The 20,128-nt window shown below is 41.5% G+C and overlaps 1 protein-coding gene across 8 annotated transcripts in view; it reads left to right on the top strand.

Annotated features, from left to right (window-relative positions):
- The window catches only part of UTRN (utrophin), a 910,930-nt gene that overhangs the window by 351,061 nt on the left and 539,741 nt on the right, over positions 1-20,128 (top strand). For all 8 annotated transcript variants that reach the window (XM_040350827.1, XM_040350824.1, XM_040350828.1 and 5 more), the window contains 5 exons: positions 2,752-2,943; positions 4,947-5,119; positions 8,856-9,003; positions 13,937-14,112; positions 16,229-16,364. In XM_040350827.1, the coding sequence (XP_040206761.1) occupies positions 2,752-2,943; positions 4,947-5,119; positions 8,856-9,003; positions 13,937-14,112; positions 16,229-16,364 (825 nt within the window). The remainder of the gene's footprint in view (positions 1-2,751; positions 2,944-4,946; positions 5,120-8,855; positions 9,004-13,936; positions 14,113-16,228; positions 16,365-20,128) is intronic.

The following is a 20,128-nucleotide window of genomic DNA, read 5'->3' as shown; positions in this document are numbered from 1 at the left end:
AATGTATTCTATTCTATATCTATATATCTCTATCTATCTATCTATCTATGTATCTATCTATGTATCTATCTATCTATCTATCTATCTATCTATCTATCTATCTATCTATCTATCTATCTATCTATATGGCTTTTTTTATGGCTTTTTGTTTTTAAAGAAAAGCTGCAGGAACTCACTCCCCTCCCCTAGGGTCACGCCTGTGTCCGCCCCTACCCACCCCTAGAACTGCCCCAGGACCATGCCTTGTCTCCTCCCCTACACACCTCCTAGCATCGCCCCTCTAAGGCCTGATGGACCGTTTTCATCGGTCAAAACCGATCGTGTGTGGGCCCCATAGGTTATATAACCATTGGTTAAAAAAAAGCCAACTTGCTTTAAATTTAACCGATGGATTCCTAACCGATAGGTCAAAACTGATCGTTAGTAGGCAAAACCATCGGTAAAAAATCTGCGCATGCTCAGAATCAAGTCGACGCATGCTTGGAAGCATTGAACTTCGTTTTTTTCAACACGTTGTTGTGTTTTACGTCACCGCGTTCTGAAACTATCGTTTTTTTTAACAATGGTGTGTGGGCGCGACGGACCATCAGTCAGCTTCATCGGTTAACCGATGACAACGATCCATCAGACCATTCTCATCGGATGGACTGATCATGTGTACAAGGCTTTAGAGAACAGGGAACCAAGTATAATTTTGGGAGGGCTATACAAGTAATTTGTATTGAATGTGTTAATAAAAAGCAATGTAGTAAAATGTACAAAACATTAGAAATATTCAGCAAAGAGACATCCACATATCCAGCAAAGAGACGGCCCCATATCCAGCAAAGAGACAGCCCCATATCCAGCAAAGAGACAGCCCCATATCCAGCAAAGAGACATCCCCATATGCAACAAAGACAACCCCATATGCAGCAAAGAGACATCCCCATATGCAACAAAGAGATAACCCCATACGCAGCAAAGAAACAGCCCCATACGCAGCAAAGAGACAGCCCCATACGCAGCAAAGAGACAGCCCCATACGCAGCAAAGAGACAGCCCCATACACAGCAAAGAGACAGCCCCATACCCATCAAAGAGACAGCCTCATATCTAACAAAGCGACAGTCCCATATCCAGCAAAGAGACATCCCTATATCCCGCAAGTAGCATTCACATACAGCCCCCTTCTAGCAACACTGAATAATTAACTTACCAAAAAAGCAATGTCTCCAGAGGAAAGTGAGCAAGTAGGGCAGGCTAGCATATTGTACCACAGCTCCTCCTCACAGTTGCAATCAGCAGCAAAAAGGAGCATGCAATCCGGTCTGTAAGGAGAGGCGGGGTACAGATGATATCAATTCACCTTCCTGTAAGGACTGCAGCCAGAGCTACAAAAGCTGTGTGTGTGTGTGCATGTGTATATATATATATGTAAATATTTTATTATATCTTTTCATGTGATAACACTGAAGAAATGTTACTTTGCTGCAATGTAAAGTAGTGAGTGTACAGCTTGTAATAAATATAAATATGTAAATTTGCTGTCCCCTTAAAATAACTCAACAAACAGCCAATAATGTCTAAACCGCTGGCAACAAAATTGAGTATTCTCCTAAGTGAAAATGTCCAAATTGGGCCCAAAGTATTAATATTTTGTGTGGCCACCATTATTTTCCAGCACTGCCTTAACCCACTTGAGCATGGAGTTCACCAGAGCTTCACAGGTTGCCACTGTCCTCTTCCACTTCTCCATGACGACATCACAGAGCTGGTGGATGTTGGAGACCTTGCGATCCTCCACCTTCCATTTGAGGATGTCCCACAGATGCTCAATAGGGTTTAAGTCTGGAGACTTGCTTGGCCAGTCAGTGTGTATAGTCTGAGCACTGACAGGCTGCCCCCACCCCTTCAACATCTGCAGCAATGCTGGCAGCACTCATACATCTATTTCCCAAAGACAACCTCTGAATATGACGCTGAGCACGTGCACTCAACTTCTTTGGTCGACCATGGCAAGGCCTGTTCTGAGTGGAACCTGTCATGTTAAACTGCTGCATGGTCTTGGCCACCGTGCTGCAGCTCAATTTCAGGGTCTTGGCAATCTTCCTATAGCCTAGGCCATCCTTATGTAGAGCAACAATTCTTTTTTTTTTTCAGAGCCTCAGAAAGTTCTTTGCTATGAGGTGCCATGTTGACCTTCTAGTAACCAGTATGAGAGAGTGAGAGCGATAATACCAAATTTAACACACCTACTCCCTATTTACACTTGAGACCTTGTAACACTAATGAGTTACATGATACGGGGAGGGAAAATGGCAAATTGGGCCCAATTTGAAAATTTTCCCTTATGGGTGTACTCATATTTGTTGCCAGCAGTTTAGACATTAATGGCTGTGTGTTAAGTTATTTTGATGGGACAGCACATTTACAGTATTATACAAGCTGTACACTCACTACTTTACTACGTCACATTAAAAGATGTAATACAATATTTATCTGACCCCTTTGTGTTACAAAGTCTGATGTAATCATTTGAATACTATAGGTTATTCAGAAAGGTATTAAGACGTGGTCTGAAGTAACCTATATTTATAACTAAACCATTTCTAATTCATCTTGCAAACAATATGTTCCTTAGAAAAAGCCTCAATGTTTGTTAATTTAAATTAATTATACTGAGCTCCATTTGTATTGTATTCTACGTTCAGCTACAGTCTCGTTTTACTGAGAATAACAACTAAAATGGTAACCTGTATCTTTTTATAGGATGACACTGAACCTCGCCTGGATGGCAGCGATACCTCTACAGGATTCATGCCTTCATTTCTTCCCTCTGATTACTTAGTTGAAATAAACAAAGTCCTGCTTTCTATAGCAGATACTGAGCTTTTGGTTAATGCACCTGAGCTGAGCATTGGAGAATATGAAAATTTCAACGTGCAGGAAGAATTACTGACGGTAATAACCATGATTAAAGATGGGTTTGCGCATTCATTGCTTATTGCAGGTGGTAACTGCTTTTGTTTCGCAACGCCCTGTTTGAAGTGTAAACATACCTGAGCCTTTTCTTGAATTTTGTGGGTTTGGGCCTGTTCACACCATTTGCTTTGTGCTGCGCCAAGTCATATCAAACCAATGCGTTGTTGTGGTGTGCCGCTAAAAAGGGGACTGCACAAGAAATAGTGCATCACATTGCTGCCACATTGGATATAATTAAATTAAAAGTAATTTGTGAAATTTCAATAAAGTTTTAACAAAAAAAATTAACAGTGCAATGTGCACAATTGGCACACCAACAGTTTTGCTTCCAGTGCGCACCTGAGATCTATGCGTTCAGCACAGCTTCTGGTGTGAATGAGCCCTCAGTTGTACAGTTGCATGACTGTCTTTCATTTCTTAAACATACATAAGATTTGCTGCTAGTAACTCCAAGCAAATGGTAACATAAAGTGATTTCCTAGTATGCTGGAAAATCTCTTGTGTTTGATCTTCATTAATTCTATCTTCCATGACAGAAAGTATCAGATCACATAATAACTTACTTCAATGTAATTTTCAACCTATTTAAAGAGTCACTAAAGGATTTTTTTTTAAAGCTAAATAGCTTCCTTTACATTACTGCAGTCCTGGTTTCATGTCCTCATTGTTCGTTTTTGCTTTGATGTTGCTGTAAATCCTCTCTGTTCTGGACACTTCCTGGTTGTCTGTTTCCTGATCACCACAGTACTGGGAGATTTCTCACTGTGGTGACTAATCAAGGAGGTGTGATTACTGTGTGTAAAACGAAACTGGATTGGTGCTGAGGAGTTTTAGACAAAGTATCACTGCTCTCTATTGGCTGACTGCCCTCTAGTGGCTCTCTGTACATCAGAGAACCAGCAAACAACAGCAAAAACGAAACTAAACTGCAGGCACATTATATGATTGGTCTTTATCTATTTTTAATCATTTTTAAAAGGAATCAGTTAACTATTATGACTCTATACCCTGTAAACAGTCATTTCAGCTAAAAAAAAAAAAAATAAATCCTTTAGTGACCCTTTAAGACCTACAGCTGCAACTTTTCCCAGCAAGCAGCTTTTAAAAAAAAAAGACCCCAACCTTACCAGCCCTTGACCATGCTGACACAACATAGAACACACATTGGCATCATGCTGTTATACAGAGCATGCAATAGGAATTCATATTTTAGCAGTTTAGCTGAATTAATAAAATATATCTGACTGGATAGCCTGGGTTACTGAACAATATTATATGTATAAATAAAACAGTGTATGCAAGCTTTGATAATACATTTGATATTTGAACTGTCAAAATGTGACAGAATGTGACAAAAAATCATCTAATCTAATTTAGATAGGCCAGTTAAAATCCCAAATGCACCTTTACTTAGGCTTTCACAGGATTTCAAAATGCGATTTTCAATAAAGCCACTGAGGAAGAGCATTGAGTATTCAGCTGCAATACATTTTGGGACTTCTTAGCAGTATGTTGCGAATCCAATTAAGTTAAACTGAAACTAGCAGAACTATGGGCCTTCAATAACACAAGATATATGTAAAGCACCAAATGGCACCATTTGTGTTGGATATGAAAGCTCAAATGTGCAGTATTGGATTGCAGTTACATGTTCTGATTTCATTCTTTTTTTAGCCTCATTGATACCTGTGCACAAAAGAAAACTTAGATGAATCAATATGACTTATCTTGTAACAAAATTATCATGCTGTTAGTGGTCATAAAGGCCAATGAAGCCTACTAATCAGCACTTTATGCCTAAGGGTAAATTTTCCTGGTTATAAAAAAAAATATATATTATTCTGCCTTAGCGTCTGCCTGCTTTCCTAAACAAGTGCATAGTGTGATTGGTTGTTCAGAGAAGAAATAGTAAGCATCTTGAAATCCTGCTCCTAGTATACATGTCAAGAATCTTGACATACGTATATATTCTTGTCTTGTAGGACATAAAAGATTCTCTGGATAAGCTTGGAGAGCAAATTGCAGCTATTCATGAAAAACAGCCAGATGTCATTTTTGAAGCATCGGGACCTGAAGCCATACAAATAGGGGATTCTCTCACCCAGGTGAATGCAGAGTGGGATAGAATCAATCGATTGTACAGCGATCGCAAGAGGTAAGAAGAATAATAACGTAATAATATTCGAACATTCTTGAGGCTGCTCTTTTACTATGTCAGGAAGTTGATTGTCCTAAACTGGGTAAAGAGGGATTATCTTACTCTATCTGCTTGGAAGGGCCTGGTTAATGCAAATATCATGCTGTATAAAATGACTTATGAGGCAATTGAGGCAGTAGGAAAAAATGTCATAGAGTATGGGGTAGATGGGTGGACTCCAAGGAAACTACTCCTGGGGATGTTTAAGGGGAACTTGTCTTTGGTTGAATTGAACATTGCTCAATGTGAATTGATAGGGGGGAGTACTCTGGGGGTCGGGGAGATGACGGCACATGACACACTGGTTTAAGAGGTACTCACCTCCATGGTTTATGTTCTTGTTCCTTTTTTGTTTTTTATTTCTGGCCAATATTCTTTGACCGTTTTTTTTTTTTTTTCTTTTCAGTGCTCTGTGTCTATTTCTCTTAATATAAGTTGATGTAATGTACTGTACACCTATGACTGGAGTGCAATGTTTTATAGTTTGAATACGGCAGGAAAACGCTATTTGCACTTACATATCTGTCCATGTTATGATTGTTTCTGAAATGATACTGACTGTAAAGATAAAGAAAAAGGGGAATTTGTTCTCCCTACATTTTAGGGATGTTTACAGTTATGATTGTACCTTGTGTACTCTGTTATCTTATTTGTATGTGTACTTAAATAAAAACTTAAAAAAAATAAAAAGTAAAAAAAAATATATTATACACTCAAAATATCATTGACTTTATATAAGGCATCATATGATGCTGGTGTTTCTGGTTGACAAAAAGGACAAATTAGTATAGAGTCAAATTATTTTACTGTTGTTTAGTATTTTAAAGTGCCCTGTAAGAAGGGTTAACAAAATTACAATGGCAGTACGCTGTGAAGAAAGCTGCATTATACTTACCACCTACTGGCAGTCTGTTTGCTGAAACTTTGCCCTGTAGCAGAGCTTCAGGAGTCAGTCCTATAACACTCTTCTATATGTGGCATAGCATATCCCCAGCTGGCTTCTGTGGTTCCTCCCATCAACCTTTACCTCACTACTTCCCTTACCTCACTACTGTGTCCTGCAGCAACTAGGGGTCAGCAGGAGAAACATAAGTGACCAGTGGTAAGACCCACTTTTCGGCCAGGCAATATTTGAAACCGGGGCTGTGTGTGCTATATATCCAAATGTCCCTATACATCAGTAGACAGTATATCACAAAACTCTCTTAGGTAGCCATGGACTTTTTGTAAGACTGGTTAGAACATTAGAGCTTAAACAAGATTTTACATGTTGATTGTCTTGGATTTATACATTTTGCGAATACCCAACCAGTCACTTTTTCTATTGTGACTTTTTAATTAATACAAATAAAACATAATTTTTATAGAATGTTTCCATGTTGTATCTACATGTTCAACAATATGTTCAACAAAAAGTCAGTGGCTACTGTAAGGGGTTAGCTCGGTAGCGGGGGGGTGTGATCTCCTGAGTGGGTTCCCTACACACTGAATTATACAGAGAGGCAGCCGTGGGTGGTTGAAAAAAAAACAAGGGTTATGGTTTATTCTTCCATATTGCTGGAAACAAGTGCAAGCATCCAAACAGCATAAACAAAACAAAACATAAAATAAACCCTGGCCACTTGGGCTGTCTACCTTCACAACACAGGAACCTACCTATGGAGTCTGGCACAGCCTACTGCTGGGCAGACACTGCTGGGCTTCCAGCAGAAAACAATAGTATTTTTGATTTTCTTATCACACAGAAAAAATATCAACAACCACTTCACCTTCAGAAGTCTTCCTCAGCTCACTGCTCTCCTTAACTCAACAAGCCTCAGGATGCAGCATTCAGTAGTAATCCTCTGGACAACTTATAGAGGCCTTAATTTTGTCATTCTGAACAGCTGAAGCTATCCAACGTCCTTAAACCTTTCTGGCTACCTCTGCAGCCAACACCTGATAGTAATTGGTGAATTTTCTAAACAAGGCAGAAATGTATCTCCCGTCTGTGACAACACCCCCAGAGTTACCTGACTTCCTGTCACACTACCTAATAGAATTGTGTGATATACACTGTTGGACCAGCTTGAGGAATCAAGTAGATACAGTACTGGGAACTAATATAGTATGATGTTTCAGAAAATGGGCCACCAAATATTTAGGTGTAATGCTGCTTTCTTCATAGGGTACTGCCTTTTCTTAATCCCTTGAAAGAGCAGCTTTGAGCATAACCAAGGTTATTACCTTTTTTTCAGTTTGTTGGCTTTATGGATTCTTAAGCTGGGTGGAGTGTAGGGTGCATTCTCTTTTCAGCCATTCAGCCTCGAGGAAGCATCTCCCAGCTGCTGCTCTTGCTTCTCCATGCAAAAAGAAACCTGGAATGACAATCTTTGGTCTGTTTCTACTGCCCGTTTACAGTTAAATTGTCTCTGGCCCTCAGACTGCCAGCTGTCTGGGTTGTAAATGTACCTGAAGCCTTGCCTCATACCCTGAGCTTATGTGCTTTAGAACCTTCTGTAGCCTAAGGAAACTCTGATCTTACCTTAGCAGGACATCATTTTCAGTTCCTATGTCTTATTACAGTGCTAGAAGAGGTGTCCCTTCTCTGTGATATTCATGTGTAGGCTTTTCTTGTCCTCCTCATAGCAGGTGGGGGTTTGGCCTCATCTAATGCTAGCTTCGGGCATCACATGGAGGGAGTGACATGTTCCTTCATATTGGAAGTACAATAGAAGCTGTACTATAGCTGCCAAGAATGAAAATCCATCTATGAATGAGGGAGGAGAACCTTTACATCATCTGTATGTACTTAAAGGGGTTGTAAAGGTAAAAAAAAAATCCCTAAATAGCTTCCTTTACCTTAATGCAGTCCTCCTTCACCTCATCCTTCGATTTTGCTTTTAAATGTCCTTATTTCTTCTGAGAAATCCTCACTTCCTATTCTTCTGTCTGTAACTCCACACAGTAATGCAAGGCTTTCTCCCAGGTGTGGAATGTTGTGCTCGCCCCCTCCCTTGAGGGGGGAGGAGGTGAGCAGGAGAGTCAGGACGCCCACTTACACACAGCTCCTTTCTCTATCTGCAAAGTAGAGAGTGTCCTGACTCTCCTGCTCACCCCCTCCCCCCTCAAGGGTGGGGGCGAGCACGACACTCCATACCAGGGAGACAGCCTTGCATTACTGTGTGGAGTTACAGACAGAAGAACAGGAAGCAAGGATTTCTCAGAAGAAATAAGGCCATTTAAAAGCAAAGTCGAAGGATGAGGTAAGTGAAGGAGGACTGCACTAAGGTAAAGGAAGCAATTTAGGAAAAAAAATACCTTTACAACCCCTTTAAGGTAATTTCATTCATGGAAGCTGTAGTACAGCTTCTATGTATAGAGGAGGTGGGTGGAAAGACTGAGCATAGTCGGCACTCTTGTTGATTGCCTTTAACAGGTGCAAGGTCGGTATTAACTCATGCAGCACTGGATGATTACAGGCAGAGGACTTTACTAACGGCACAAGGGAGACTTTGGATTAAATGTAATTAATGTCCCTTGTGCTGTTTTTAAAAAGGAAATGTGTCCAAACCTAGGATTTTAAAGCAAGGCACTGTTTTCCCTAGTGAGCTGTAGGAAATCCATAGCTTTGAAAATATGTTGTTGACCCCTCTACTGTTTGTGAACCTCAGTAAACAAGTGCAGTATTAAATCATTGTAATTTATTTTACAGCCGTTTTGACAGAGCGCTGGAAGAGTGGCGTCAGTTCCATGGTGACCTCAGCGATCTTACACAATGGACAACTGAAGCAGAGGCTTTGTTAGCCCAGGCCCAAACACCAGCAGGTTTAAATTTAGAAAAAGCTCAGCTTCATCAACAGGTATGTGAACATTTATAAAGTCTCTTATTTTCATAGTTCAGCAGAAGCAGACTTTGGGCCAGATTCTCGTACTTTTCCCGTGGCCATAGCGTAAGCCATTTACACTACGCCGCCCCAACTTACTGGAGCAAGTGCCATATTCCTCAAGCACTAAGCTCCGTAGTTTGCGGAGGCGTAGTGTAAAAGGCCCGGCGTATCCCCGCGTATTTCAAAGGGGGCGGCTTATATTTAAATTAAGCGCGCCCCCGTTCCGATCGAACTGCGCATGCGCCGGACTAAAAATAGCCCAGTGCGCATGCTCCAGTTCTCGGCGGAAAACGTCAATGACGCCGACGTGTGCGCCATTGAAGTAAAGTCGTATTCAAGAACGACTTAGGAAAACGACGTACCCGACGGGAAAAGACAACGCGGATCCGACGCCATACTTAATATGGCATACGTGGGACTGGCGTAAGGTTACCCCTCATATAGCAGGGGTAACCTTACGTTTACGCAAACGACGTAAGCGACGGTTACGCGACGCGATTTCGTTCATGAATCGGCGTATCAGGCTCATTTGCATAAACAAATGAGACCTGAACGTAAACGCCACCTAGCGGCCGGCGGCGGATTACATTTAAGATCCGACAGTGTAAGTGACTTACACCTGTCGGATCTACAGCGTATCTATGCGAAAATGATTCTAGGAATCACTCGCATAGATACGCGGGTCAAAAAAGAGAGATACGACGGAGTTTCCTGAGATACTCCGCCGTAACTCTTCTGAGAATATGGCCCACTATCTTTTGTTTCTTGCTTTCTTGATAAAACTTTACTGGGAGCATTAGTAACACTAGAATCCTTTACCATGCGTGGCTCATCCATTAGGCCGATTAGTTGTGTAGTTTAAACTTAAAATAATTTCTACCAAAATTGCCAAATGAAGCATTTTATCAGTCAGAAAATCCTTTACATTCACATTGCAACAAAGAGCAAACAGAGGTACGTGGAAACAGGAGAGAATGATTTTACAAGGTAATCACATATACAGAATTATTGATTCTCCTTTTACTGGCCATCTACATGTGTAGTTAGCACACTTGATGAGTAACTTACACGTTTTTTGTAGTGGTCTGAGCAGTCTGATGGACATGCAGATAACAGGATCAGTAAATAACTTTTATTAGGCTCAATTCCCAAAGTTCTAACATTCTAAGCATTTTCATTTTGCAACTGCATCTATTTATCTATTGGCTGTATACTAAAATAACTGTAATTTTTGGAACACAAGAAACCTTTATAGTGTTCTAGCTTTGCGAATTGAACCTGTTGTATGGTACTGCTAAGCAGGAACCAAAGCCTTTGTGAGCAGTGTTAACATCATGTTTTGTTAGCAGTTTTGTTGGAATGGATTAATAAACAGAAAACTGTAGTGGAATAATTATCTTTAAAAAGTACTGTATTTATTGGCATATAACACACACACAGGCGTGAAAAACGCACCTTAATTTTAGAAGGGAAGTTTCAGGAAAAAAATTACATTTTCAATAAGGAATTTTGAAGCAAAATAAGGGTCACAGCCCATTAATCCAGCCTTATCAGTGCTCATCAATGCAGCCTGATCAGTGCCCATCAATGCAGCCTCTCCATTGACCATCATTGCAGCCTGCTCAGTGCCCTACTGCAGCCTCGCCTTTGCCCATCAATGCAGCCTATTTAGTGCCCATCTATAGCTTCTCTATTGCCCACCAGTGCAGCCTGCTCAGTGCCCATCTGCACCCTCTCCATTTCCCATCAATGCAGCCTGCTCAGTGGCCTTCTGCTGCCTCTCAATTGCCCATCAATGCAGACTGCTCAGTGCCCTTGTGCAGCCTCACATTTGCTCATCAATGCAGCCTGATCAATGCCCATATGCAGCCTCTCTATTGCCCATCAATGCAGCCTGATCAGTACCCATCTGCAGCCTCACCTTTTTCCAATCGATGCAGCCTCACCAGTGCCAAATTACACAGAGCAGCGATCTCCTGTGTACCCAGCTCCTATGATAGACAGAACAGTGGTCCAATGCCGGATCAGGAGGTGGGACTGTGTGTGACTGGTACACAGGAGATCAGGGCTCTGTGTAATCCGGTGGCACTCACCCCCTCTTTCTACTCCGAGACAGCCATGAATCAATGTATAACACGCACACATGGTTTGACCCTGATTCCCAGGGGGAAAAAGTGCATGCTATATGCTGATAAATACGGTAAGTGCTGTCCCTGGTTTCCTCTTGCGCTGCTCATTTCTAAGGCATTATGCATGTGATCACAGCATCTCCCCGCAGGGATGTATTCCCAAGGGAGGGGACGAGCACACCGACTAACCCCCAGCCAGAACGGTTTGGATGATGGGGGCTAGCTTAGTGAGGAGGAACAGGAAGTGATAAATTCAGACAAAGAAAAAAAACATTTAGAAGGGAAATCGTAGGAAAAGGTTAGTGAACCAACAATGCACTAGCTTAAAGAAACATATTTAGAAAATAAAAAAAACAAACCTTTACAACCCCTTTAAGAAGTATTTCTGCAGAGCATTAGGTTTAAACATAAGTCAGGTCACCCAAGCATTCATGGTGATGGGATGAGAAGGAAGGTGGGTCATGCAGACATCTCCTTGCCAGCTAACCTCTAGAGAAGCAATAGCAAACAATATTTTCTTACAGTGCCAGCCTTATATATTATTGCTCATACCCCAAAGACCCAAAACACCATTGTCCTATAACAGGCCTAAATGTCCTCTCCAAGGTAATGGAGAAAGTAGTGGTACAACAGCTGCAACATCACTTAGACACCAAGAATTTGCTCTATCCATTTCAATCGGGTTTCCGTCCCGGACACGGGACAGAAACAGCACTACTCAAAATATGGGATGACACTCTCGAGGCCGCAGACGAAGGAGAATCTTGCCTTCTAGTACTGTTGGACCTTAGCGCAGCTTTCGACACGGTAGACCACAAACTATTACTGACTCGGCTAGCTGAAGTAGCCAGAGTCGCGGAAGGTGATCTATCTTGGTTTTCCTCTTTTTTGAAAAACCGATCACAAATAGTGAAATTGGAGCCTTTCACTTCTGAAAAACGCACTGTGTCCTGCGGAGTCCCTCAAGGATCCCCTTTATCGCCGGTGCTGTTCAACATCTACCTCCGCCCTCTCTTTGAAATCATCAGTAGCCAAGAGTTACTTTACCACTCTTATGCAGATGATACACAACTGTATTTTCGCATCTGCAACAAAAAGGATCATCATCTCAGTCTAGAGAAATCCCTCTCTTTGATAGAAGACTGGATGACAAAGAGTTATATTAAACTCAACAGTTCAAAAACAGAACTTCTCCTGTTTCACGCCAGTCGAAAAAATCAACTGGCAACAACTTGGACACCCCCACCCATTATGGGCGAAACCATCACCCCTAGCGCCAAAGTCAAAAGTCTCAGAGTCATGTTTGACACCTACATGACAATGGATGCACAAATAGGGTCAGTAATCAGCGGATTGCATCATCTGCTGCGCCTACTATGCAGACTTATTCCTTTTATTCCCAAAGAAGACATTGCAGTCGTGTTGGGAACAATTGTCAACTCCAGACTGGACTATGCAAATGCCCTCTATCTGGGACTCCCAAATCACCCGTCTGCAAGTCGTTCAAAATACGGCCGCCAGACTTGTGACTGGGAAAAAACCATGGGAATCAATCTCACCTTCACTGAGAAGCCTTCACTGGTTGCCAGTAAAAGACAAAATTGCTTTTAAAGCACTCTGTCTGACACATAAGTGTATTCAAGGAAATGCCCCCCAATATCTATGCGAAAAACTAAAAGCTCAAAACCCCAATCGCGTTCTGCGATCCACCAACCAAAATCTACTCCAGATACCCAAAGCCAGATTCAAGTCCAAAGGAGAAAGAAGATTTGCGGTCCAAGGTCCCAGACTATGGAACGCTTTACCAACCAGCATTTGGTTGGAGGAGAACCACTTGGCCTTTAGAAGAAAGATCAAAACCCATCTCTTTTGATGACAAAGGAGAAATGGACAACGAGCGCCCAGAGGCGATTTAGTTCGCATGTGCTGCGCTATATACGTTTTTCACTCACTCACTCAGGCCCCGTACACACGACCGAGTTTCTCGGCAGAATTCAGTCAGAAACTCGATCGGAGACATATTCTGCCGAGAAACCCGGTCGTGTGTACACTTTTGGCTGAGGAAACCGACGAGGAACTCGTCTAGCCAAATAGAGAACATGTTCTCTATTTCCTCGTTAGGCAATGGGGAAACTTGGCTCGCTGAGATCTTCAGCGGCTTCACAAGGAACTCGATAAGCAAAATGATGTGTTTTGCCCGTCGAGTTTCTCGGACGTGTGTACGGGGCCTCATTTGACTGGATCATTGTGTTCTTTACCTACATTTTTGACCAGTAATTTAGTGTTAATGAGAGACATTTGTATTGCAAAGGTAAGGAAGAAATTCTAAATTAAGTAAAGTTAGTAATAGTCATTGTCTTTGCCCATGATAATCCAGATCAAATTCTGCCTCAAATTTGTGATATTATGGAAATACCTTTGTCTATAACGCAATAAATTATTATTTCCCCTATAAACTATAAAACATATCATAATTCCTTGTTGCTGTACATCCACAAAGCAAGTAGTATCTTAAATGTTCAATTATTGCAACAACTAGATAAGATAATTTCTGTGTTTTAGTTCAAACTGAACTTAATTTCATGGGTGTCATTTTTTCTTTACCAGTTTGAACAGATCAAAACACTTTTCTGTGCAGCAGTGCAAACAGAGCTTTGCTAAAGAAGATTATTTTTCATCTGTGCATGTATTTGCCATTGTGTAGAAATTCATATGTATGGCAGAGACCAGTAGGCCTATGAAGTTGGAATTATTTGTATTTTGCTTTACTGTCACAGGAGCTCGAAGAAGGAGTCAGCAGTCACCAGCTCAGCTTTACCATTCTTAACCAGAGTGGGGAAGGGATCATACAGCATCTGTCTTCTGCAGATGGAGTCTTCTTACAGGAGAAACTGGCGAGCCTGAACAAACGCTGGGGTGCCATAAAGTCAGAGGTCATGGAGAGGCAGCAAAGGTATGTAACGATTGACATGTATAGGATTTGTGGGCTTCCACTGTCTAGTCCAGCCGTTTAGGTTTTAGCCATTTGATCTGCCCCTTGCCCTTTGGCTTCAAATATTTTTTGTGATTCTCTTCATATTTTTACAAGTGCATAACATTATTTAATAGTTTTGCCACATGGATGCATCCTTTGTAGGTATATATTTTACTAAAGGTGCTATACATAATTGAAATAAGTAAACAGGTTGGGAATCTAGTCACTAAAACTATAATGTACAAGCCAGTTATACAACTTAACCTGTTCTTTTGGATGCTTTTCCCATGTCTTTTGAAATAGCCATCCAGTTGTGGAATGTTTCACACATTGCCTTTTTTATTGGAACCGGAAGGGTCTAAAAATATTTCCAAGTGTCATTAGATTAATTCTACAAATGCAGGCTAAAAAAAAAAAAAAAAAAAAAATGTTGCTATGGTTAATGTTCGGTATATACAGGGTATTTTTTTCCATACAACCCAGCAGGCTGAACAAAAAAAAACTGAGAGATCGCCGTACCAGCTAAAAGATGTTGGAGCAGCAATCTACTTGCAGAGCTATTGTGTTCTGACAGGGGGACTGCCCCAGAACACACTGATCAGCGCTCACAGACATTGGCTGCAAGCGCTGATCAGATGCTGGTTTAACTGCATGCCCATTTGATAAAAGCCAGTCTTTAGATGGGCTTCTGTCAGAGAGGCTGCTGTACAAATGGGCCGAATGTTGGCCAGTTTCTGTTGAACCGGCCAATATTCGGTCCGGGGGTAGCAGCCTTTAAGTGGTTATAAAGGTTTAAGTTTTTTTTATTTTCATGCATTCTATGCATGAAGGTAAAAAACCTTCAGTGTGCAGCGCTCCCCTCAACCCCCCTAATACTTACCTAACATTGATCTCGATCCAGCTATGTGCACAAGAGCCTAGGGTCTCTCCCTCTTGATTGACTGGGTGCAACAGCAGGAGCCATTGGCTCTCCCTGCTGTCAATCACAGCCAGTGAGGCAGGGCTGATCCACGCTCAGTATGAGTCGGCACAGTATGGTGCCACTTGTCAAGGGGGAGGGGCCCAGAGCGCTAACAAGAGACCGGAGAAAATCATTGCACAGATCAGGTAAGTATATAAAAAAAATGTTTTTCCCCTTTACAATCACTTTAACCCCCCTGGCGGTATTCCCGAGTCTGACTAGGTGTTACATTTTTGTGCTGCGATCGGTAACCCCGAGTCAGACTCGGGCTCGCCTCGCAGCATCCATAGGCAGTGTTTACTTACCTTGTCCCTGGATCCAGCGATGCCATCGCGCTGTGTGATTCACACAGTGCCTCTGTGTGCCGCCGATCTCCGTTCCCTGCGACGTTACGACGCACGGGAGCGGAGAACGGCGCCAAATTCAAAAAGGTAAACAAACACCTTACATACAGTATACTGTAATCTTATAGATTACAGTACAGTACTGTATGTAAAAAATACACACCCCCCTTGTCCCTAGTGGTCTGCCCAGTGCCCTACATGTTCTTTTATATAATAAAAACTGTTCTTTCTGCCTGCAAACTGTAGATTGTCCATAGCAACCAAAAGTGTCCCTTTATGTCAAAAATGGTTTTAGAGCAGCTAGAAAACAGCGATAATAAATTATAATCACTTGCAGAATTGTGCGATAGCGATTTGTGGGGAAATTCCTCATAAAAAAATAAAAGTAATGACAGCGACAATTCTGCAACTGAGCAAATTTCAGTGATTTTGAGTTGATTACATTATTGAATAATTTTTATTATAATTATATTATTATTTGTTAGAATTATTTATTATATTATAATTTTGTTTTTAAAAAAATGTCATACCCGGGATACCTACTAGACTCCTGTTTGGTCAGATTTAAGTGAGTTATTCCTAAAAATTACAGGCCTACAATATAAAATGCCAAATTTCCCTGCAAATAATTGTACCGCTTTTAGCACCTAAAATCGTAAATAATCATACCGCCAGGAAGGTTAAGAGTTGTGAGCAATACAAATTTTTCCATTAATCAAACCCACATTGCATGTGTTGCTTTGCTGTTCTCAGTTGTTTTCTAACAGTGTCTTCTTTACTTTATGACAAGGTTAAAAGAGGAGAATCCTGCACTTAGTGAATACAGGAGAAAAATGGAAGAGTTTATCATTTGGCTGGAGCAGGCCACAAGCGTAACTAGAGTGAATCCTGCACTTGATAATAAAGAAAAGCTGAACACACTAAAGGTAATACATAAGGTGCTTCATAGTTGCTGCAGAGGTTTTCTGTCAATGACCTGATGGCTAACAGGTTGACGACACCTATAGAGCATTGTAATCAATCAGTATCCTCCTTGTATTAGTCTGATTTCAGTAAAATACATTTTGATTGATGTGCATTACTGCAATTTGATTCTACTGCAGTTAATTGAATGAGTTCAAGTCTTAACCCCATGCTTTCCATAACTCTTCTTCTTGTGTCAGAGATAATGCCACTGAAGCTATGCTATGATGTTATGAGGAGTTCTTAGCAGGGTACAAAATACTATGCTATACAAACTTATTTTGAGCCTGGGTTCACACTAATGAGATCTCAGAGATCGCATGTGATTCGCACCCACACTGTGGTGACGATCACATGCGATCTTTGAGCAATGCGAGTTCAGCTATACAGTTGTATGGCTAATCTTGCATTAGACTCGCACAGAAAATAGTGCAGGGACTTGTTTTTCCCCGCACTAGAAGCGGAACGCATTGGGTGTTCTCACCTATGCCATCCAATTCCTGTGCGAGTTCACAGTTCGCATTGCGATCTGGGAACAAAACTGGGGGTGTCATTAACTTTGTTCGCGGTTCGCACAAGGCAGTGTGAACTGCCTGCGGAAGAGGGGAGATACGAGAACAGGCGCTGTAATCGTGCTGGTTCCTGCATCGCATCAAATATTACAATGGGGTTGATTTACTAAAACTGGAGAGTGCAAAATTTGGTGCAGCTCTGCATAGAACCAATCACCTAAGTTAGAAGCTGATTGGTTTCTATGCACAGCTGCATTCGAGTTTGCGCTCTCCAGTTTTTGTAAATCAACCCCACTGTGTTTACTTAAACATACATTTAAATCTAGTGAAGTTAAAGATACACTCCCGTCAAACAATGGAAACACTGGCCCGGATTCAGAAAAGAGATACAACGGCGTATCTCCTGATACACCGTCGTATCTCTGAGTGTGGTCGGTCGTATCTATGCGCCTGATTCAGAGAATCAGTTATGCATAGATATCCCTAAAATCCGACAGGTGTAAGTGTCTTACACCGTCTTATCTTAGGCTGCAATTTCAGGCTGGCCGCTAGGTGGCGCTTCCGTATTTTTATGTGAGGAATATGCAAATTAGTATTTACGCTGATTCAGAAACGAACAACCGCCCGGCGATTTTTTTTTTAGGGCGTTTGCGTTCGGCTTTTTCCGGCGTATAGTTACCCCTGCTATATGAGGCGTAGCTAATGTTAAGTATTGCCGTCGTTCCAGCGCCGAGTTTTGAAAATTTTCGTCGTTTGCGTAAGTCGTTCGCGAATAGGGCTGGACGTAATTTATGTTCACGTCGAAAGCAATGACGTTTTATGGCGGATTTTTGAGCATGCGCACTGGGATTTTTTACGAACGGCGCATGCGCCGTTCAAAAAAAGCTTAAAATACGCGGGGTCAAAGCAAATTCCTTCTGTGCATGTGACCAAATCCATCTGGTTGCCAGCACACTTATTGTTTAAATGTCCTTGGCTATTAGTAATGGCTGCCTTCTGACAATCTCCTATACAAAGTGCTTTGATAATGACAGTGAAGACACATAAAGAGTGTATTTTCTTTATAACTTTACTGATTCAGTAAAGAAAAAAGACTTCAAGCAAAAAGCTGTCAAAATGTTTAGTTGTTAACCTCCAGACAGGAAAAACAGTCCTGCGTGTGTCCTTGAATCACATTTTTTTCTATCCAAAGGCTACCTAGTTGAACTTTACTTTACACAGTCTCAGAATGGGCTTCTCAAAGGTCTGAACAAACATTTGTTTAGTTGCACTGAATCTGCAGGTGTTCTCGGAGTGTTTGCGCGCATTGTATTTTTGTTCAGATAAAGCAAACTGAATAGAGGTCACAAGGAGTAGCTGCTGAAAAATCAAAATTCTTAGTGAAATACCAATCATACAGACTAGATTGCATTATTTCAGTTTTTGTTATCTTTAGTGTTCTCTAAATATATATTTTAAATTAAACTTCAACTTTAGACAGTCTTTATTTCACTCTATATCAGGGATATGCAATTAGTGGACCTCCAGATGTTGCAAAACTACAATTCCCATCATGACTCTGCCTCTGGGTGTCATGCTTGTGGCTTTCAGAGTCTTGCTATGGCTCATGGGACTTGTAGTTCTGCAACAGCTGGAGGTCTGCTAATTGCATATCCCTGCTCTATATCATACTTTTTTCTCTGGATGCTTGTAAATTCTTATCACACTCTGATTGTACATACTCTTTTCAGCATCAAATAACTTAAAGTATTTGCTTCAAATTTCTATACAATTTGTTCTTTACTTAAAGTCCAACTCCAGGAAAATTAAAAATCTATGCCCACACTGCAAAGATTAAACACATTAAAGTGGAATTCCTGACTAACTCTATTACTTAGGGCCCTTTCACACTTGTACGACTTCAAAGTCGTGCGACTTTGCCGCGATTTTGCCACGATTTTGGATCAGTACTACTTTGCCACAACTTTGGCATTAACCAATGAAAACATACATGGTGTGAGGTAATTTGTTTTCCTTCCATAGTTGTTTCCAGTTCCTGTTTTCTTCCTGGTTGTTGTGGTGTGGTGTGTTGTGACAGACAATGTTTGCTACTCAATATATTGCCACAGCAGTTGTCATTGCTGCTGCAGCAGTGCATGAGGAAGAGGAGGAGGAGAAGCGAAGGACAAGGACATCTCTTTTTTTTTTACCTGTTTGAAGCACATTGTTCCTGAGGGAATAACCAGGAAGTGAATGTGTGCTAGAAAAATGCACTTGGGAGGGGCTACTATGTTGAAATGATTGGGTGGGACAAGGGTCAAAAACCAACTTGTGCTTACAGCCTGTACTTAGGCTGGGTTCACACTACGGTTTTCCCGTCCGTCAGCCGCATACGATTTCAGTATTGAAAACGTACGGGCCCGGACTGGAAAACGTATAGATAGAGAATGCATTGCAAATCGTATGCACTCAGATGCATCCGGGTGCGTACGATTTGCTGGCAAAACGTTTTTTAAACGTCCGCAAAACCGTGTTCAACCACGGTTTTGCGGTCGTTTTTAAGACAGTATGGCAAACGCATACGTTTTCCTTTAACATTAATGTTAATGGAAAACGCACATGTGTGCGGTTCCATACGTTCCCGTCCGTTTCAGCCGCATACGGTTTTCCATATAAATCGTATGCGGCTGACGGACGGGAAAACCGTAGTGTGAACCCAGCCTTACAAAGTCGTACTGAAATCGTACTGAAATCGTGTCTATATTATTCAGGTACTATTTGCATGCTACTTGAGGGTTTAACATTGAGGTCTATGGACATCAACTCGCATGGAAGTTGGACCAAAGTAGTGCAGGGACTACTTTGAAGTCGGCACGACTTAAAGTCGTGTCAATATGAATGGAAGTCATTGAAAATCATGGAGAATGACTTGAAGTCTAAAATCGTGAGACAAGTCGTATAAGTGTGAAAGGGGACTTAATCTAACTATTCTTACAAATGTCCCATCTCCTCTCCTGATACCTATTACTGCTTTATTCTATGTAATACAATGTGTATACGCTGTGCTACGCTGATCCCCGCTGAGTCGGCGGATGACAGGGCAGTCCCCGCACACTGTGCAGGGACCGCCCTGTCAGATCTCCGCTCTCCCCTATGGGGGGGATCGGATGAACATGAGTTTGCCTCCGTCTGCAGAATCGGAGGATTGCGGACCCGGATGAACATCCGCTGACACA

This window comes from Rana temporaria, chromosome 4 (genome assembly GCF_905171775.1).
Source record: "Rana temporaria chromosome 4, aRanTem1.1, whole genome shotgun sequence".
Classification (NCBI taxonomy): Eukaryota; Metazoa; Chordata; class Amphibia; order Anura; family Ranidae; genus Rana; species Rana temporaria.
The sequence above is the reverse complement of the archived record's forward strand: the minus strand, read 5'-3'. Positions and strand labels throughout refer to the sequence as shown.